This window comes from Leuciscus leuciscus, assembly GCF_965113295.1.
Source record: "Leuciscus leuciscus genome assembly, chromosome: 1".
Taxonomy (NCBI): Eukaryota; Metazoa; Chordata; class Actinopteri; order Cypriniformes; family Leuciscidae; genus Leuciscus; species Leuciscus leuciscus.
This window is the reverse complement of record NC_138725.1, coordinates 26,597,013-26,619,395: the sequence shown is the minus strand read 5'-3', so window position 1 is coordinate 26,619,395 and position 22,383 is coordinate 26,597,013. Positions and strand designations below refer to the sequence as shown.

The following is a 22,383-nucleotide window of genomic DNA, read 5'->3' as shown; positions in this document are numbered from 1 at the left end:
TATTTGGCTGAGGGGAAAAGATCCCTGATGTAGTTCACTGCACAGGATGGGATCGGGATCCTATTCCTTCTTCCCAAATGCCCCCTCGCCCAAAGAGTGAACTGCCAGTATGCTGTTAACCTAAACAGTCTGAGAAAAAGATATAACAAGTTAGCCTAGCCTAGCCCAGTCGCCAATTCATAAAATAGACTGTTACATACCTGCTACTCATGGGGCGCTCCAGCGTCTCAGCTCGGACATCCCTTAGAGATAGCATAGCCACCTCCAACACGTCTCTCTCACCGCACAGTACCCGAAATGAACGGTGCATGGTGATGCAATTTTCGCCGATTAATAAATGTTCCAGGTTGACCTCTCTGCAACAGATCGATTCCGGTGCAGTGTCCATGCTCCGGCAGTGCCCGCACCCACACCAGTCACTTCCCCCCAAACGATCCTGGAATGTAGGTGGAGCGTGAAACTGATCGTCCACCTTGTGGTGGTAGCCAGGTACTACTGACCTGTCCCTCACAGGCTCAAATGCGTAACCCATGGCATTAAAATTACTAATGTTCGTGTGTATAGGACCTGCAGCTGCCTATGTACCTTCGCAGGTCCTACCATGCCAGTGACGTCATCAAAATTGCCAGCGTTCTTATACTAACAAACGCATTTTTTGTGTTGCTTAAAAAAAAGCTATATTGATATTTTTAATAATTTTTTTAGAGTAATTTACTTTTAAATAGCAGCTTTTTGGAAATGTGTTACCGGTTCTAAAATGGAACCGGTTCTCGATACCCAACCCTATTTACAAGACTAACATGACATCAACAGCAGTTTACTTTTATAATGCACTTACTAAATTTTACTTGTATAATGCACTTACCAATAATTACAAAGACGGTGCAGCCTGCAGTCTTCCACTCTTATGCCTGTCAGATAAAGTTGCGGGTTTATGCAGGAAAAAAAGCGTACCGTTAGTTGTGGCGTGTCCGGTCCGCGCAGCTCACACGGATCCGGCCCACACCCGCCGGACGGACTCATGATACACTGTCCACTTTGGTTCTCTCTCACGCATCCAGCCCCACTGGGACTGGACACAATGGTGCAGACGTGGCCGAGGCTACGTCTGTATGCATTTCCCTAATTGCTCTGCTCTCAGGAGTTCTGGAGAAGTTTCGCCAGGACAGTGAATGTCCTTTTGGTAGCTCCGTACTGGCCAAGCCGAGTGTGGTTTTCGAACTTAGTATCACTTCTCGACGGCTCTCCACTCGAGCTGCCGGTCAGGAGGGACCTTCTATCTGTCCAGGAATACTCAACCTGTGGGTCTTGCCTCTGAGGGGGCCCGACTCATAGACTCTGGTCTCTTAACTGACATTCAGGTCAGTAGGGCATACAAATGTCAAGGGTAGTAAAGGTCCTAAATTTTGCATGGCAGTACTATGGGCAAATTTCACTATGGCATTACGGTGGAATTTTGAGGTAGGGTCATCTATCAGTAAGTTTCATTTTATAGAACCATATCGAAGCAAATATGCTTCAACATACTGGTCTGCTTCAGTTAACGCAAGGCCACTAACAAGGACAGCATTTGAAACGTTCACATTTTCTTGTTTCACTATATTAATTTTGTCTGTTTTGCTTTGGTGAAGTATAACTTCCCCCTTTTAGTCTTGCACTTAATGTTTTTGTTCTGTTTAAGTTCTGGCTCGCCAAATTTTTGTAACCTATGTCACAAGTTTAAACAAAGTATAGACAAGTCACAGAAGATTAAGTGCAACTCTCTGGAGGAAAAAATGATAGCAAAACACAACAACAAAAGGGGAATAACCACTCAAAACATCAATGGTAAGTATTAACCATAAGAAAAGTATTTATATTTTTCGTATCTTTTTAGATTTTCTTTTCTTAGTAACTCTTGAAGTGAAATATTAGAAAAGGAAAAAAAACAATACAACGACTATGCGTCTCACTCAATTTGAATATCAGAAGAGAGAAACAAAACACAATATAAACAACAGTGTCTCATTCAATTGAAATGTCAAATGAGAAATAAAAATAATAAAATAAAATAAAAATTATGTCTCAGTTCAGAAAATCAGTGTCTCAGTTCAGATTCAGGGAAGAGAAAAAAAAAAATTTAATAGTGGCCTTAGTCCATGAAAAATCAGTTTCTCAATCCAGCGAGTCCAAAAGAAGAGGGGAAAAAATCTGTAAAAAATATTTCGCTCAATCCAGTAGAATAAAGGTGATTAAAGAAGAATGGTTCGTCCAACCAATATGTATTCCTCACTCTTGAAACTGTGTCACCAGGTACGATTCAGATGGGAATGGCTCGCCAGTCCTCGCAATGCGCACACAGCAAAAGGTAAGGACAATTCCTCGATGTCAATCTCAACTGCTGAAGCTCAGGATCGGCAGCAGATGAAACATTTACTCACATATGCCCCCCCCCCAAAAAAAAGAGAAAGAAGGAAGAAAAAAAAAAAACAGCCTTGAAAACACAAAGCCAAGAAAACAAGAGTCATTAAATCACATTTTCCAAATATTCACAGTCATCATATCTCATTTAAATTCCTAATAAACTATTTAAATAAAAAAATGTCTGTCTGATCGATTTTATTCTCTTCGTACACATTAGGTTGACACATTAGAAATATATGTACGTGGTTAGCAAGCTAGCACCTCGTGGTAATGAACTTGGTAATGAGAAAAAAAATGAACTTACTTCACACAAATATATACATTTTCCCTAAACATTAAACACCATTTACACATTCACACTCTACAGCCGTACATAGTGCTTGTTTGTATTCAATGCTTGGTGCAATCTAAGACAATGGGATCCAGTCAATTGCACTTTAGTTAGTTCAATACTTGAGTTCCTGCAAGATCGTTTTGCTTCACGGTTATCTCCTTCCACACAGAAGGTTTAAGTTGTTGCCACTGATGCCTTGAACACTGAGGGCAGGAGACTTTTGGCTTCTGTTTTTCCTTTCTTGTTCACGTCCATCAGGTCTAAAAGAAACAATAAATCAAGTGAGATTTCAAATGAGAGACAAACTTGAAATGAAAAGTGAAGCTCAAAGTCAAGATCACTGATGAGTTCAATAGTCATTTCAACCCCATCATATCTGGTCAAAAACTGCTGTGCACAATTATGTACTATTATAATATTATGAAGATGATTTGAGTTATAAATCACTAGTTTGGTCATGAAACTCTAAATGGCACATACTTGACATGTAATCTTTAAGCAATCACATCATTTCCAACACCTTTCTAACATTAACAGAGGAAGAATCTGGAAGTGTCTCTCGTCTCGGTGTTCTTAAGCACCAGAGCAAATACAAAAACATGAACTGCTGTTAGAAAACATGAAAAACTGTTTGACGTTTTATCTTCACCATAATAAGTAATGTCAGAAAGAGAAAGTTGCACACTGCAAAAACTCAAAATCTTGCCAAGTATATTTTTCTAATTTCTAGTCAAAATATCTCATCACACTTAATATAAGACAACATCACCTAAAGACCAAGATTTAAGTGAGATAAAGGAGCTTGTTTTAGACAGTCCATCTTGAATATCTTGTTAAGTGAAACTGTCTTGAAAATATCTTGTTTTGAGTCATATCTCACATGAAACAAGCTTTTTTGACATGTCATAAGGTTTTTAAGCTGCTGTGTTATTTGTAAAAGATGAATCGTCTTGTTTCAAGAAACAGACTTGACTTGAATTGAGACAACAAATCTGCTTTATTGAAAACTGCATGGTCAACATGCCCAACTCACAACAACTCACAATGTAGAGTACAGTGTGGCTATTTTTCTTACATTTGCATCAAACCATGTCCACGTGATATGTAAAAAAGACAGTGGCAAAAGCTGGAATTATGTTTCCTTCTCTGTTCTGTTGCACTCTGGACATACTGCAAAAGTAATAAGTAAAAATAAATGCTGTCATCAATTACAGTGTTTGTAGTCCAGGGCATCTGAATGTGGAAGTGGATTTACTGTCCAGACAGAAATTAGTGATGGGGGAATGGAAATTCCACCTAGAAGTAGTGAAACAGATCTTGACCAGATTTTATGAAGCAGAGGTGGACCTCTTTGCCCTCCATCAGACAGCACCCCCCTGGGTCTGGACGACTCAGAGAGAAGTAGAGGGGACATTGCGCTTATGTTATGTAAATAACAAAAGGGACATTTGTTTTCTACAGTGGGATCAATATGTGCCATGTGTACAATATGTGCCACGTAGCTACTGCCTAATGTATAATTCTCCATTATAGATCTGCAGTTCGTTTTTCAATGGGAGATTTATACAATAAGCTCCAGCATCTTCTAGGAGAAGAGTTTGGCCCTAGCACATCTGTCCACTTTGTTTCACTGCTGTCCTTCAGAACTGATTGATGAGCGACTTTTACACAAGTCAAATACAAACTTTTCTTTGAAGCCTCTTTAAAACCATGTATCTCTGCTAAAACAATAAGATCAGGACAATTATCCTCTTCCTCCTCTTTGTTCAAATTCTCTTGACTTCTGATAAGCAAAAGGAAAAGATGATACAATCTCATCCATTAGGCTACATGTTTCATGAATCTGACGGACTTAATTCCTGTAAGATTACTCATTTCCGCTGGACTTTTCCACTCATCGTGATGTTTTAAGTCCTTTTGCCTTGTGCATCCAGCTCTTGTCATTGTTTTCTGAAGGCTTTTCGAATTAAGCACTTTTGCTTGAAGTAATGGATTATTAAAAAGAGGTTCCTGGTTTATCCAGAATTCAGAATCAGACCATTTCCTTTTTTCTTGAAAATTTGATGTCCATGTTTTCAGTAGGCCTATTGTTTTATAAAAAGCAGAAGTGTCTTTTACGTCCATTGCTGTCAGATTAATTAAAAACAAATGTAAATCATATTTAAAAATATGATTTGCCGAAGCTGCTTGATTGTTTGTCACCAAAACTCTTCCCCTATAGGATAGCTGTGGTAGCACCCATGACCACTTAGACAACCGGCTACACATCTTCTCCTCATTCCTTCCCAATTCTTCATCTTAAATGTTTCAGTCCCAAAATAACCCCCTAAACTTTTAAACCCGTCTTCACTCCACTTCACACCACCTGGGAGCACTGGTGGATTTTTATTTTGTCCACAATAAAACCCTTCACACTTTTCCCAGTTCACTCTAGCTGTTGATGCATTTTCATAAATTTTCAGTGTTTCTATTAACCCAGACACATCTCTCTCATTCTTCATAAAAAATTGTAACATCATCAGCATGCAAAAAACTTCAGCCTTTCAACTGATATCCCTTGTAATGTTTACCTTAACTTGCAAAGTAGGGGTTCAATGGCCAACGAATACAACATCCCTAATAACGGACATCCTTGTCTAATTCCTCTCAACACTGGGCTAAAAGTGTATACTTTTCACAAACCTTGTGAGCGCGCGAGCCGCGAACCCAAACGCTGTGACCAAATGTTTTTATTGTTTTATTAAGTAGCCTACAAACAGGCGAGTTATGAAAAATTGAGTGAGGGATTTGTTCACTTTACACAAAAAGATCTTGGAAAGAGATGGCTAACTTTAGGCTATAGTGTTTAGTCCACTGTCTATAATAGCCTAATTTAGAGATCACTTTCTTTTTTTTAACCGACTACCGACAACTTTGATCGGTTAACGTTGATACGGTCAACCATCGGTCAAACGGTTGTCGGTTAACATCCCTAGTACACACCAAGCGCTTTACAATCACATCAGGTGTCGGCCTCATTCACAACCTGGATGATTCAACAGCAGCCACAGTGAAACAGCGCCAACTATAGGTGGAGAAGAGATATTGGACTGTGACTAACTTACACAGAAGAGATTTTGTTGCTCAGCACATAAAGATGAACTTCTTACCGTGATCTCAGACTGTGATGATGTGGTTTCTCCACTGCATGGATCTTCATGTGTCTCTTCAGGTGACTTTTAGTAGTGAATCTCTTTCCACACTGATCACACGTGTGCGGCTTCTCTCCAGTGTGGATCCTCTCATGTGTTTTCAGATGTTCTGACCGAATGAATCTCTTGTCACAGTGTGAACACTTATAAGGTTTTTCTCCAGTGTGAATTCTCTGGTGCCGTTTTAAATATATCGCTGTAGTAAAAGTCTTCCCACACTCAAAGCACATGTACTCTCTCACACCAGTGTGCATTTTCTGATGTGTTTGTAAATATTTCAGCACTGAAAAACTCTTTCCACATACAGAACATGAATGTGGCTTCTCCTTTGTATGAACTGCCAGGCGTGTCTTCAGGTTTGATGGCAAAAGAAACGTCTTGCCACATTGATCACAAATGAACAGCTTCTCTCCGGTGTGGATCCTCGTGTGATGCTCATGATTTTTTTTGTTTGATAAACTTTTTCCACACTGATCACATGAGAACGACTTCTCTCCAGTGTGAACTCTCATGTGAATCTCCCGATTTTGTTTGCTTGTGAAACTCTTCTCACACTGATCACATGAGAACGGCTTCTCTCCGGTGTGAACTGTCATGTGAATCTCAAGATTATGTTTGTTTGCTAAAGTTTTTCCACATTGATCACATGTGAATGGCTTCTCTCCAGTGTGAACACTCATGTGAATCTCAAGCTTATGTTTGGTTGTGAAACTCTTTCCACACTGATCACATGTGAACGGCTTTTCTCCAGTGTGAACTCTCATGTGAATCTCCCAATGTTGTTTGGTTTTGAAACTCTTTCCACACTGATCACATGTGAACGGCTTTTCTCCAGTGTGAACTCTCATGTGAATCTCCCGATTTTGTTTGGTTGTGAAACTCTTTCCACACTGATTACATGAGAACGGCTTCTCTCCGGTGTGGATCTTCATGTGAATCTCAAGACTATGTTTGGCTGTGAAACTTAAAAATGTATTTTTAGTCTTTGAGCAACTCAAAGGTTTTTCTCCAGGTTTGACATGATGTTCCTCCTTCACTTCACTCAGTTCTTCACTCTCCTCCTTCACTTCACTCAGTTCTTCACTCTCCTCCTTTACTTCACTCAGTTCTTCACGCTCCTCCTTCACTTCACTCAGTTCTTCACTCTCCTCCTTCACTTTCATCAGGTCTGAAATGAAAGAAAAAAAAGTTTAATTGCATTTTCAGTACATAAAAATTCAAAGAGAGAAATAGTGTTATAAAATGAAAGGGCATAAACTGAGCCCTAAAATATTCCCATCATTTTGATGAGTTTTTATAAATTATGCATGTCCCTGAAAATCTCCATGAATGAGGAACATAGATCTTCCAATTATTACTTTTAAAACATTATAGGCACAAATCCCATGTTTCTGTCAAGAGAACTATTAAAATATCTGATCAATGACACACTTTTCTAAAGTAATAAACACATTAAACATACAACTGTGCCATAACGTTTTCAATTCAAGTACTGTTTTTCTTTTTCATCTTGACTGCTGTTTATTATAACAGATGACATCATAAACAGCAGGAGATTTAATAGGCTACATACAAAATAATATATTTTGAAATGAACAATGTTTTGTACTTTATGTACAAAAAAAATGGCCAAACCTTTACCAATTGAAGGATTGTTTGATTCTAATTTACTTTAGTCAGATGTATTTGTAACCTTGTGCTGCTGCATTACATTAGTTTGTGTCTGTAAGCTTTGTATCTTTCTGTTTTTAATCATTATTTACTATCATTCCTTGTTATTTATACTAAATATAACTTAAATCAACATCACACATTAACCTGACATCGCTAGCTTCAATCTAAATCATTATTGCTAGCACAACACGCTAGTAATTTGCTAGCCTGTTAGTGTGCCATCCGTGCGCTCTTTATTTTATTTTATTTTTATTCTCTAGCGCGCTCGCGCCTTCCATGCGCTCTTATTTATTTTGAATTTGATCTTTTTCTCTTGCGCCTTTTACGAGTTCATCAAAAAACTGTGGTGAGTATCAATCAACAAACATGGTGAGTCATGTCATCTTCTCCTCTTATTGTCACCTGCACCTCATGTAACATGTATAGCATATCCTTCTCTGCCAGCACAGGTTTTACATGTGATAAATGCAGGGAGATAGTCAGGCTGGTGGAGAAGATTTCAGAACTAGAGACACACATCCCAACTTTAATCAAGGTTAATTGTAAGAGTGCAAGGGCTTTAGACAATGTATTGGATGCGACTAGCTTAGTGAACTCTGTACATTGTTCGGTTCCGGCTGCAGAGCCCGTGCAGCAGGGCAATTGGGTGACGGTAAGACGCTGTAGTCGTGGGACAAAACACCGCTCTTCCGTTCCGATTACAACATCAAACAGATTCTCCCCACTCAGTGAAACACCCACTGAGAAGCCTGTTGATTGTGCCCTAGTTACTGGCGATTCGATTACACGGTGAAAATAGAGACACCAGCGACTACAGTCACATGTTTGCCGGGAGCCAGAGCGCCTGACATCAAAGCAAATTTAAAAGTGCTAATGCTAATCGTAAATTCTCTAAGATTATTATTCAAGTCGTCACTAATGATGTTAAACTCCGCCAGTCGGAGATCACCAAAATTAACATTAAAGAGGGTGTGTGAACTTGCAAGTACGATGTCAGGCACTGTAATTTGCTCTGGCCCCCGTCCTGTTTGCAGGAGTGATGAGATAGTTAGTAGATTGTCCTCACTCAATGGCTGGCTGTCGAGGTTGTGTACGCAAAATATTATCGAATTCATAGACAATTGGAAAAGTTTTTGGGGCAGCCCTGACCTGGGATGGTTCTGCTCTTCTCTCTAGTAATATGGCACATAGTCTTAGAGCTCAAACATGACAATCTGGGGCTCAGGTCAGGAAGCAGACAGACCTAAACCTAAACAGGCTAAACCGACCGTCTGCTAGCGGCCTCGCGTCACCAAGGTCAGATAAATCCCATCACATAGAGCCTCTTTCACCTAGATATCATCATATAGAGACTTTAGCCGCGTTTCCATTACCCTTCAAATTGCGCAAATTGAAATTGCGAATTGAAAATATGCACAATGGAAACACGTCAATTTCGCAAAAACGTCCTGTAACGTAAATGCCTCTGGGTTAATGCGAATTAGCTCAAGGATATAGGGAATTTTAGCAATATTAATAATCATAACTCATGGTCATAATTCATAAATCGCATATGCATTTACTTTATCAATTATAGGAAATGCCTCGTTCTGTAACTGGTTCCGTCATCCGTTATTCGTCCCGCGAATAAATGTAAGACTATCACAGTTAAGAAGAAGTATTCCTGTTTACAAAACTCCAAGAAAGTTTATCTTCTGGCCACGAAGACAAAACCTCTTTGGGTTTATAAATTAAAACTGCTCAAAGTAGTTTTATAATATAGAGCCTGTAGCTTTATAGATCTTTTGTTTCATTGACTTCATAAAAAGTGGGTTTTCAAACACAGAGACAGTTAAAAGTATAAATGGGTTTATTAATAAAATGGCACACGCTAGAGATTATAAGCTACAAATATAAACGTAAAATGCAAACAATAAAGCAAACAAACATTTAAACAAACATGACGTGATCGGAATGAATGACATGAAAGAAAGAAAGAAAGAAAGAAAGAAAGAAAGAAAGAAAGAAAGAAAGAAAGAAAGAAAGAAAGAAAGAAAGAAAGAAAGAAAGAAAGAAAGAAAGAAAGAAAGAAAGAAAGAGATAGAGGGTAACTTAATTCACAGACCTACAAGCTAAACACCAGGAATCAGCTGTTAGAGAGAAAGATACTTGCGAGATGTGGTACTCTTTCAGTGTGATGCTGAAAAGGGGACGCGCGCGTGCGCGTGTCCGGCTGGTTTGCGTCTAGCTTTGTCTTCTGGGTCGTTTCGCAAAACGATGTAAAGGCTCACTTGAATTTAACGTTACCGAGAAAGTTCAGATTCGTCTCCCGGGATGGGAGAGGCTGGAAATCTTAGTTGCAAAGACCGGCTGTTACGACTCGAACATGGGTTCGTTCGATGGAGAAGGCCAGGGCCTCCTTCAGATGTTCCTTGGAGAAGCGCTGCGCCGGGGAGAAGGAGGTCCGAAGAGCGGAAGTTGAGTTGGAAGCGATAAGAGAAGAGGAAGAGTTAACTGAAGGTCTGGACTTTTATCAGTGTCTAATGTGCCGTCCCCTCCTTCGTGTAGGACGAATCAGCTGTCGAGATTTTTCGAGCGGGAAGATTCCTTTGTCCGGTTAGACACGCCCACTCGAATGAGTCATGATTGACTTTACTTGAGAGGATTTTCTCCAGACATATGAACTTATAAAACAATGCGCATCACTGAATTCTGCTATCGGAATTCAACTCCGCCAGCTGGAGAGGATTACAGAGATATCAATTATGACGGGTAAAGATTGGGGAAACATAACGTTACACTTATATGCATAATTACACACAAATAAAGTTTGATTAAACACACAATAAAGTTGTCAGTGTTTCCGTTATGGCAAGTGACGACACTTTGAGAAACATAGGAATACATATCAACATTCAGTGGCTTGTTATGTGGGGGAATATCTGTTTCAAAGTCCAGAGTGTGTGTGTGTGTGTGTGTGTGTGTGTGTGTGTGTGTGTGTGTGTGTGTGTGTGTGTGTGTGTGTGTGTAATGCTGGAATGCCTGCTTTCCTGGGTCGTAAAGTTTTATGGTCTGAGGTAGGGTTACAACAAGACACGACTGAGGAATTCCCTTCAATGAACATTTAGAATTCAAAACTATACTCTAGCAAACCAAACCTCTATCACACGTGCATATAGGAAGGTACACATATTATAAAATAAAATTACAGATATTTCTCTTATTCTCAGTTATACACAAAAGGGTGTTTGTGTGTGTGTGCGGAATGTCCTGAGGCTGTAAAGTTGGGGGATACGAGTCACATGGGTGCTGGTAAATTGGTCCTCGTGGGGCAATTATTAACCAGCAAGGACAAAGACGATGTGTTTTGCCATCACATGATCCACTTAATGCGAAAAGCAGATGCCATTGTTGTTACAGTCCGTTTATCGCAAAAAAGTTTTTACGCTTTCATGAGGTGGTTTTTCAGGCAATTCGAAAAAGGAATATTTCGCAAAACTGCAATGGAAACAGTTTTTGCGCATTTACAGTCACCTGACTTAGAAGACGCAGTGTGTTTGAGGTCCATGTATAGCTACACAAATAATAATAATTTTATATTATTTTATTATAACATTTAATAGGCTATATTTAGAAGACGCTTTTATGCATAAAAGGAAGCTGAGTGTGATGCGCGCACTGCATGACACGGAGGCGCGAGCGCTAACACTTGCATTTTCCTATCAACAGTGGAAACAACTTAAAATACTCTATCATTTCTGTTCATACAGAAAATAATAATACATTGTTCTCAACTACTTTTATTTGTGTAAACTCACAAAAACAAGAAAACGATCTGCTTTTGTAAAATAAAAGAAAACAATCAGACGCACTTTCATGATCTCCGTAAACTGAAGCGCGAGAACTGAAACAAAAGCTTCAAATGTCCACTTTAAAACTAACAAATTCGAATCGAAAGCTAATACCTTTCTGATTATGTAATCCGTCTGCTTAACAGCGGAGATGGAGATGTGATTTTAGCCAAAACAATAGTTTATTAATAATATTAATGGCTCTTCTCATTCAGCACTGCGGGAAAACATCAATTCCAGGTTCTAATTTGGCCTTAGAAAACCAGTAAAATCGAGATGTTTTCCATATTAATTTGTGAATATTTTAAATGTTTAATAAAGGGGCAAAATGTCATAAACTGAAAACAAATCTGAAAATTCGTCGATATTTACTTTTTTGCGCAGCAGTTGGTCTAGCCAGTTCAAATTAAAATTTTGGTGTTCAACTTTGCGTTTTAAAAAGACAACAACCGTTCATTTTTCGTTTTCAATTAGCCTACGGGTTAAAAAAGGAAAAACGAATGGAAACAAAAGTAGCCTACATGGATCGTTTGGACAGAATACGAGACAGAGTTCTTTATTAAATTAATAAAAGAAACAATAATTAGCCTATAGGAATACTGGTTTCTAAATCTCAAATAAATGCCACAATCAAAAACTCGGAGCAGAAATGAGGGCGAAACACCCAGAAACTGCTTAGGCTTTATGTCGTTCGCAGTATAAGGGTCTTTCCCTGCCATTAATGCTTGGATAACACGCCTTCGATTAATAATAATAATAATAATGTCTAATGCGGTGGCTGTGATATTATATAAACCAACGTCCATTGCTGTGATGTGGGTGTTGCTGTGATTTATAGTAATATCCTCAGAATTACTGAGAAGTCTTGATTTAAATATGTAGGATTGAAAATAATTCAAGATATTTTAAATAAACAAAGATATTTGCCACAATGACCATTTGGAGTTCCTAAGGCACAGATGGGGCTGATAGTGATCTAGGCTTGCAGAATTGTCACACCTTTAGTACAGTGGTGGGAGTGTAATTATCTGATTGGTCAGTTTGAATGTCTCACATTTGGGTTTTAGTCACATGGTCAAGAAAAGGATAAAAGAAGATTGTAACTGTTGCTCTGGCTTTTTGATGCGTTGGCTATCTTCTCTTTGGGACCCTTTCTTGGGGGCTCTTCTTTTCTGTGTCTCTCTCTCTCTCTCTCACACGTGGTGCATGTTGGGAGTTTGTGGGTGAGAGTGGTGCGGGGTGAGACCTGAGCTGTGTTTTTTTTTTTTTTTCACAATTACGGGGATTTTGTTTATTCTTTTTTTTCTGCATGGTTTAAAATGAGTTTTTTGACTTAATTTTTGTCGGTATTGCGCAGGGAGAGATGGCGTCTCATGAGGAGATGCCGTCTTTGTCCTTGCGCAATGGCTTAGACGTGCTTATTTCAGCTGGAGGGGAAGTAGGACACGAGAATATGGTGTCCGCTTCTCGTATGAATAAAGCTGTAGTAGTGTTTTTGAAAGAACAAAATTTTGTCAATCGTTTAATCGAGAATGGTCTCGTTATAAATGAAAACTTTGTTCAGGTTACTCCGTTATACGCTCCGACAGTTAAAAATACGGTATCGAATGTTCCACCTTTCATTCCGGATGAAGCGTTGGAACAGGAATTAGTACGTTTTGGCAAATTTGCCAGTGGTTTTAAAACAATCACGTTAAGCTGTAAACACCCATCTTTGAAACACGTCACATCTTTTAGAAGACAGGTGTTTATGTTTTTAGACTTCTGTAAATGCGCTCATTACCTCAAAACAAAGAATCAGAGACTTCTGTAACTTACTCCTCTGCTTTTCATCGAGTTTGGAAGACTCTTGTGCTGTGCTGTGCTGTTTACCTTGGATTTACCTCAGAAGAATTAGAAGAACGTGATTTGAAGATGAGACTATTTTTAAGGTAAGATAAAAACTGGTGGTGTTTGGAGTAAAAACATGAACTAAGCCTAATGTCATATATGTACATGTATAGACAGAAACATTTTGAAATGTGAACTAGAATGGTAGGCAACCTTTCAGTGCTTGTATTATGTTCGACACGAAGATGTTTTTATATTCTATAATAAAACAGCATGGTAAAAATAGTCTAGTATATATATTAGTGCTGGGCAATGATTAACATTTTTAATCGCGATTAATCGCATGATTTTCTTGCGATTAATCGATATTAATCGCATTGTTACGAGCAAAATTTAATAATGAATTCTAAAGTATAGTGTATAGCAGATCTAAATGTACTGCTATATACAAAAAAGTGCAACAACATTTTGCAAAAACTCTAAACAAATAGCCTAATGTGCTTTTTACCAGCAGTATTCCCTTTACACAGTAGCAATAAAATATTTCTTGTAAATCTCAACTTAAACATTAATGTAATCAAATCAAATATTAAACCAAAGCTATTTGCCACTGCCAGGGCATTACCTTTTATCTATCTTGTTAACAAGTTACCATCAGAGTCCTGTTTTCTTTTTTTTTCTTTTTTTCTGAACAGGTATCAACAGGTATCTTTCATCGGGGAACAGCAGAAACAGTCTGTGTTCAGTAGCAAGTTTCCCTGTTACTGTGCGTTCACAGTTCACACCAAACGCGAATAGCTAGTCAAACTCATGTCTACCGCGTTGAACATTTTGAATCCACGCGCACGTCCAGAGAGAAATTGACGCGCGTAAAAAGCAAAAGGTTTGACGCGAACTGGTCGCGCGCGCCGCGCTAAACGCCTCATTCGCGCAGCAGGACCTCCAGACGCGCATAAACGCGTCTTTGCATTGACTTTAACATTGAAATCACTTCATATATATTAGGGCTGTCAAAACTGCTCAAAAATGACATTCGAATATTCTCTCTAAAAAACACAGGAAAATTCGAACTATTCGAACATCTGGTTGCGCATTTTGTCAATGACGCACATTACGTCAATAACAGGACAACTTAATACAGAGAGACATAACTACTTGTATAGGTAGTTTATTTAAGTTTAAACATATTTGACAACGTAGGCTATTCCTACACAAAAACAAACAAGTAAATCTCCTAATGGCCAAGACCGCAGACCTCACTCTCGCTCGCTCAGTCGCAGGCACTCTTTCTCTCTCTCGCCCTCACCCGCTGCGTGCTGTGGTAAAAATTGAACTTTTCCTTGACATGAAGCGGTAAATAATCAAACCAGTGGAAGCCTGCAGTGCATGAAACTGCTGTATCTAACCTACCTATTCATGCTGCGCAATATCTATTCAGTCCGTACAGTAGCCTACTCTTTAGTAATGTTTTTGTTTACCGTTAACGCTTCTTGACCCCTCAGGCAGCGCGCCCACTCGCAAAGCAGACAGCCGCGCCTCTGCTATCGCGGGCGTTTTTCCACATTCGAATTAGGGGTGGGCGATATGGCAAAAATATCATATCACGATTTTTTTCAGGAAAATCACGATTAACGATTTTATCACGATTCTTTTTTATGTTGGTTTTACTATTTTGTGATTGAGCATTACAGCCAAACTAATATCCATATTTTAAAAACAAAGCCTTAGGTAACAAAATATAACAGACAGGGGCGAAGATAAAAAAAATTGTCATTATTTTCTTTGCTATTAAATATTAAGATCAAAGATCATTACACATACACAACTTAATATACAAACTAAATAAACAGTGCTTTATGTTTTCAGCTACAGTAGGTGTATTTAACAGTAGCATTGAAGAAAGTAATTAAATGAACAAATATGAAAATAAAACAAAACATAGACTTCACTGTATAAATTATACATTGATACTTATTAAAGCTACTATTAAAGTTATCAGTCAAGAGCAGTGAGTGATTTTCTCTTTGCATTTTGTTGTTATTAACATTAAAGGGATAGTTCTCCTAAAAATTCAAATTGTCATAATTTACTCTCAAGTTGTTTTAAACTCGAATAAGTTTCTTTCTTCTGTTGAAAATAAAAGTTATTTGAAAGGATGTGGGTAACCAAACAGTTGATGTACCCCAGTGACTTAGTATATTTTTCTCCTATGGAAGTCAATGGGGACCAGCTACTGTTGGATAGCCACATTATTCAAAATATTAATATTATAAAAATATTAGGAAATATTAGAATGAAATTAATACAGGTTTGGAACAACATTAGAGTGTGTAAATAATGAGATAATTGTTATTTTTGGGTGAACTATCCCTTTAAGGACAAGCGGCAGCGTTTTTACTATTACTACAGTACTGTCTCTTTAAGAGCTGCGCGCGATGTTTAAACATGTTTTAAATGTTTAACCGACAAGCAGATTTTCTCTCAATTTTCTCAAGTTTGCTTTCACTTTAGACATAACCGACTTTGTTTATGTAAACCTTGTGTGTATTTAACAGTATTAGCACAATAAGACTCGAAAGATAACTTAGTCCAGTATATCCAGGCGCTGGTAGACACTAACGTTAAGTTAGACAGGCTTTTGTGCATGCGAGCTTCACATGTAACTTACGCGCTGAGAAGCACACGTTAGAACCGCGCATCAGCACGCGAATTAAATGTTTAACCGACAAGGCATTAAAGCACATGCAAATTATGAACTTTTGTGAACTGCAGTGTCCCGTTCCGCTGCGTTAACATTTTATGTGAATGAATATACATCGCGTTGTTCAGTATGGTGGGACAGAGACGATACTACGACATTTCTTCAAAAGCAGATCGTGGAGACATTTTAATCGTCCACGATCAAAAATCGTCATTATCGCACACCCCTAATTCGAATATTAATTTTCAAATTCCTTTTTTTTTAACTATTCAAATATATATATATATATATATATATATATATATATATATATATATATATATATATATATTCGAATTTACAATATTCGTTGAGAGCCCTAATATATATATATATACACATATATACAGGGATTCCCATACATTCATTAATTTCAATATCAACGCTGACCGCCACGGATTGATTCAGATTTTTTAACTATTTAATATGGGTAAAATTGTATTTTATTGTAGAGCTGTGCGCTGCTTGCTCCCTCTCTCTCTCTGTCGCGTTTCCATTACAGATTCGCACAAAACTTTTGCGTTTTTTTTTTCTAAATATCGATAAACAACTATTGCGAAATGACGGCGTTTCCATAAACCAATGTTATGCGACTAAAACTTATTTTTTTCCTCTCGCGATCAGTCATTCCAAAAATGTGTGTCTGAGTTTGTGTGTGTCCACCTCCAGCGCTTTCGTCAACGAAAATTATGACGAAATATCGTCGTCAACGAACCTTTATCACCTGACGAAAACGAGACCAGAATGCTGGTCATTTGACGATTACTAAAATAAATGTATAAATGCAATATTGTTGACGAATAAAAACAAGACTAAATGTGGTTTACAAAATAAAAACTATGCTAAAATGTCTCTTAAAGGGGTCATATAATGTCATTTTTGTACAAGCTAATATGATTCTTTAGGGTCTAAATTAAAAGTTTGTAATATACTTTAACCGAAAACGGGCGAAAACTTGAACGTTTCGAATTGTTTAATTTTTTTGCTTCATCGGATGGGGGTGAAACTTGGTGACTTTTCCCATAAAAAAAATCAAGGAGATGATTCTGATATGTTAAAGGGTCGTAAAAAAAAGTCACACTTAGCTTCCTCCCGCCCGAAAACGGGCGACATAGGAAATTAATGGGAAATACGAAAAAATAGGAAAACTCAGAGAAACTTTTGGTGGTACAAGCTACAGATCAGCCACTGTGCTGAAAAAAAGTGTACAGCAATGAAGGGGTGACACTCTAAAACATCAAGAGTGCAAATAAGCTAGGTGGCGCCTGCTGGCGTTACACTCGGTTTTAGAGGGATTACTCAGCAGTCGTTAGGAGTTAATAAATGTAATTAGATGCATTAAAAAGCTGAGATCCTAAGCTTTAAAATGATATATAATTTGTGTTGTTCCATTCAGTGGTTGCTTAGTAATAAAAAAATTCTTTCCGAATGGGAATAAATCAAATAAATAAATAAAAAAGCTATAGGCCGCCTATAGGCCTACATTTTTTTTAGGCCTGCACTCTATTTTGATGTGAAATGTTGCATTTATTGAAAAATAAAATAAAATAAATAGAATAAAAATATATATATATTAATTCTAATGGAAAAAATAGCTCATAAAAATTATATAATTAATGCAAAGTATCATAAATTCTAAAATTTCTAAATAATAATCAGAAAACATTATAGAACAAAAATATATTTGATTGGTTATCCTGGGAAAAAGTAAAGTAAAATTAAGGCTTCGCCCGTTTTCGGGTGGGAGGAAGCTAACTGTGACTATTTTACGAAGAAGCCCTGAGGGTTAATTAAAAATTCTCATTAGTATTGTAAGAAAACACTCATTTTACCTGGTCAAAAACAGCTCTGTTTTCAGCACGCCTTTTAAGTGCATACGTCTATAAATGATAATGGGCTTTGCTCAACCCGCCCCTCTGTTCTGTACGTACACCGTTTGTAACACAATAACCATAACGTGTAAACGTGGGATTATGAATTATATTGATAACGTTGTACATAGAAAACATGCCATAATGTACCCTGAGTGTAAAAATAGCCGCATTCATCGTGAAGCGTGCAAGCTATTTGCAAAGATTAATATAAAGATTAATATAAAGGTCAATAAAACGTTACACTCACTTGTTCTTCTGGAGGTTCAGCAGGAACACGAATAGTTGGTACTGATCGTTTTTTTCAGGAGCAGCTTCTTAGCAAATAACCAGCGTTATACTGACCCTCGTTTGTAAAGCAGTCTGGTGAAAAGACTCGCGCAAACATGAAAGCATTGACGTTGATCGTGGGGAATATTTCCTTCGAAAACAAACTCAGCCACTGCGTCTTCAGCGGTTCGGATTTAGGGACATCATCAATATGACTGCTGTGTTCGTTATTACACCCAAGAACACCACAATCTCTTAGACTGACGCCATTCTACTCAGCACTCCAGCTATCAGCAATGAACGCGCGTCGGCGCGTGCTCGCTCAGCTCGCTCACGAGGGCGGGTCTGTGTTTGAAACGCTGCTGTCAATCAGGCATCGTGGGAGGGGCGTCGATATTGTGACGTCACAATATTGAACAGCTTGATTTGAGACAGGAGGAAACATATAAAAAGGTAAAAAAAAAACACTAGATGGATTTTTATCATTTTATTATGGTTGTATACAGGCACTGCCAACAAACATTTCAGTACAATCAACTTATAAAAGTGCATGTACCATTATATGACCCCTTTAATTTTCATTGACCAAAACGAGACGAGACGAAATGTTATAACGTCATGACGAATGAGAGAGTTGTGCGTGAACCCATAGCTTTGTCGGGTTTTTAAATTCTGGTTTGCCATCTGGTCACCCGATTATCAGCGAATTTAACAATATGACAGACTTATTTTACATCTTGTGAAAAGGGTCATAATAGGTGCCGTTTAAAGGTAGAAATATGATTATGTAATTGTAAAGTTAGTATAACTTTATTATAAAAAACACCCTTGAATGTAATTTAAGCGTAAAACTTGTATACAAATCAGTAAATGTTAACCTTCAATATTATATTAATGTAGTACCAACTGACTCCCATGTGTAGTTTACAGCATTACTTGAGAGATTTTCTTTCCCTGCCATGTACTTTATCTCAGTATATCCAAAACAATCGATATCGAATCGCAAGCTTGTGAATAGAAATCTAATCGAAAATTGAGAACTGTCAAAATGTTTGGTAACATGGTTGCAAAAAAATGAGAGCCAGTTATAAATGTAAAATAAAACAGCTAAAATATTTAGATGGACCTGATGGTGACAATCAATACAACAGATTCTCAAACCTCCCTTTTGTTGTAAACAAACAAGAACACTTTGTACCATTTCCCATAGTGTAACTGCATCTAAATGTGAAGAAGTGCTTGAATTTTTCTGACATGAATGTTCTTCAGCATCATGAATGAATGAAGAATAAACACCAACCTCTTTGTTCTTCAGGATCTTCAGTGTGTTTCATTCTGCAGGGTTCTGGATCTCTCATGTTCTCACTGTCCTCTTTAATAAACTCAGTCTTTACAGATATCAGCTCTTCCTGATGCTCTGTGCTCGTCTTCACTTGTAGCTGATGGGAATATTCCAGCATTTATTGGAGAATTGCAGTGGGAGGAGCTTCACTGATGATGTGATTGCTGTGGGAGGAGCTTCACTGATGATGTGATTGCTGTGGGAGGACCTTCACTGATGATGAATTACAGATCTGCAAAAATAAAAAATATATCAGTTACTGAGTTTGTTTTAATATATTATTTGTTTTAATGCTAAATTATATTTAAGCATTTATGTCTGCATCTCTAGAAACCAACAATTACTCTCAGTCTATTCACACCAATGAAATGAGCTTTAGGTGTCAATTTACAGGAGATCTGAAGACATCAGCATAATAAATGAGGTGAAAACAGGAACTATTGTCATGAAATAAAGAGTGTTTTCCGCAGATCTGTTAATATTGATGAGCCTCAGACTATCAACACTGATTCAACAAGCCATTCAGGATCATCAGCAGATCATCTCACTTTATTCTGAGTGTTTGCCGTTAGAAACACATTATTTGAGTCAGGTGACAAAAGACTATAAAACTGCTCTATTAAAAGATAATACTGTTATTTCTCTCAATATGACATGGATAAAACAACCAATAGGCCTAACACAAAGAAAATATCTCTAACACGTAACAGTTTTTATGTGCAGAAACTGACAATCATCATGATTTATCAAGCGACGAGAATACTTTTTGTTAGCAAAAAAAGAAGAAGAAAATAACCAAATGTGACCCTGGACCACAAAACCAGTCTTATGGGTAATTTTTTTTAAATTGAGATTTATACATCATTTGAAAGCTGAATACATAATCTTTCCATTGATGTATGGTTTGTTAGGATAGGACAATATTTGGCCGAGATACAACTATTTGAAAATCTGGAATCTGACGGTACAGAAAAATCTAAATATTGAGAAAATCTCCTTTAAAGTTGTCAATTTCTATTGGCGATAGTGCTGCATCCATTCACAAAAATAAATGTTTTATATATTTAAGGTGGGAAATTTACAAAATATTGTCCTGGAACATGATCTTTACTTAATATCCTAATGATTTTTGGCATAAAAGAAAAATCTACAATTTTGACCCATACAATGTTTTGTTGGCTATTGCCACAAATATACCCGTGCAACATAAGACTGGTTTTGTGATCCAGGGTCACAAATAGAGATTACTTAAATTAATAAAGGTTCTGTTTTTGTTTTTCACACAAAAAGTATTCTTGTCGCTTGATAAACATATGGTTGATCCACTGTAGTCACTTGGTATATTTTAAACATCGTCTTTACTAACTTTCTCACCGGCAAGTTTCAATTACAGAGAAGCCTATGGAGGAGCGAGACAGCTCTCAGATTTCATCAAAAATATCTTAATTTGTGTTCTGAAGATGAACGAAAGTCTTAATGGGTTGGAAAAACACAAGGGTGAGTAATATTACTGACAGAATTTTAATTATTGGGTGAACTAACCTTTAATTGTTCAGTTGAGGTTTATTAGTGTACTCTATTACTCAAGTCTCTTATTTCACTACACTGTGGCTGCACTTAGGCTAGTGCTTTAAAGGACTAGTACGTTACTTGGATTGAGTATAAGTTACTGTTGCACTTTTCGGCTAAATAATATATTACTGTCAAATGTATGTCAGATTATACAAATACTCTAATTCACTGTATGTATTTGTTCATGTTTTATCAAGGGATAAGTCTGAAACACGGCATAAAATAATTATATCATGGCTACAGGAACGTTACATTAAACATGGTTCTGTGTGTAAACATTTTCTTTACTGAGGTAAACCATGGTTAGTCTCGTAATGTGCTCATATTCTGACGACAGATATTTTGCTACATTTGTTTTGTAGAGTGTGTGTGTGTGAGAGTGAGAGTGAGTGAGAGAGTGTGAGTGAGAGAGAGAGAGTGAGAGAGAGAGAGTGTGAGAGAGAGAGACGTTTGAATCTATTTATTTGTACAAAAAAAGAAATTATTTTTCTTTTTTGGGTATGTTTTTTTTACAATTGAACAAACACCTCACAAAATCACAACATGTATCAAAACACTCCAAAAAAAATTAAATAAAAATACAATAAAACTGCAAGAATATATTGCTACACAACATATCTAAAAAATTACCTACCAACATATTTAACAATTTAGAATTAGGTCTTCCTCATTATCTATAGAACACAAGACTTCGCTTAAACCCCATGTTTCCATAAAAACAACCAGATTTTTTGTCAATTTAAAACAAAAAAAAACTCCGCTCTGATCCTTGAAGTCACAAACCCTCTTAACATTCTCTCTGGGTCAACTCATCCCATCGAGGATTGTAATATTGAGTTTAAACGAACGATTGTATGCAACGTTACTCAATTGTATTTGCGTGTTGTAACATAAAGAGTAGCATAAGCATTAGCATTTACAAATAACCGCGTATATAAAAAGTTTGAGACAACTACACAAAAACACAAAAAAAACATACCTTTCTGAAACGTCCTGTAACAGCCGTTCGTGCGCAAGTTCTGCTCGATTCCTCTCCACTAATATTCTCTAAGTCTGATTCAGGCTGAAACTGATAAGGTAATATTGACGCCTGTGTTTAAAACACACCGGAGCACATGCAACCGCTGTTATGGTAACGGACGTGACGTTTCCGGACAGCGTGAACTAGGCGCTTAGCGAATCACAACACACACTGGGCCAAGCTGACCAATCAGAGCCCGTCGTGTATTTCTGAGGGAGAGGCTTCTTAAAACCAGGAACTCATCAATCGGTTTGCGAGGAGGGACACAGCTGTGCAGAATAAAGGTAAATCATGTGAAAACTAAT

General features: G+C 37.5%; 2 protein-coding genes across 12 annotated transcripts in view; one reads left to right on the top strand and one right to left on the bottom strand.

Annotated features, from left to right (window-relative positions):
• The window catches only part of LOC309500383 (uncharacterized protein), a 29,302-nt gene extending 7,087 nt beyond the window's left edge, over positions 1–22,215 (bottom strand). Inside the window, exons 1-5 of one of the 5 annotated variants that reach the window (XM_082172007.1) lie at positions 22,037–22,214; positions 19,659–19,717; positions 19,444–19,612; positions 5,887–7,096; positions 1,829–2,997 (exon numbers count right to left, since the gene is read on the bottom strand). In XM_082172007.1, coding sequence (XP_082028133.1) covers positions 2,889–2,997; positions 5,887–7,096; positions 19,444–19,603 — 1,479 coding nt within the window. In that variant the 5' untranslated portion in view covers positions 19,604–19,612; positions 19,659–19,717; positions 22,037–22,214 and the 3' untranslated portion in view covers positions 1,829–2,888. Of the gene's footprint in view, positions 1–1,828; positions 2,998–3,966; positions 5,802–5,886; positions 7,097–19,443; positions 19,718–22,036 lie in introns of those variants that run through there. The other 4 variants (XM_082172006.1, XM_082172008.1, XM_082172009.1 and 1 more) reach the window with 4 other exon arrangements.
• The window catches only part of LOC309500108 (uncharacterized protein), a 62,839-nt gene that overhangs the window by 26,558 nt on the left and 13,898 nt on the right, over positions 1–22,383 (top strand). For 2 of the 7 annotated variants that reach the window (XM_082171671.1, XM_082171667.1), the window contains exon 1: positions 22,298–22,362. The exons of the other annotated variants lie outside the window; for them this stretch is intronic. The gene's annotated coding sequence lies outside the window, so the exon portion shown is untranslated. Of the gene's footprint in view, positions 1–22,297; positions 22,363–22,383 lie in introns of those variants that run through there. 7 annotated transcript variants of the gene reach the window in all.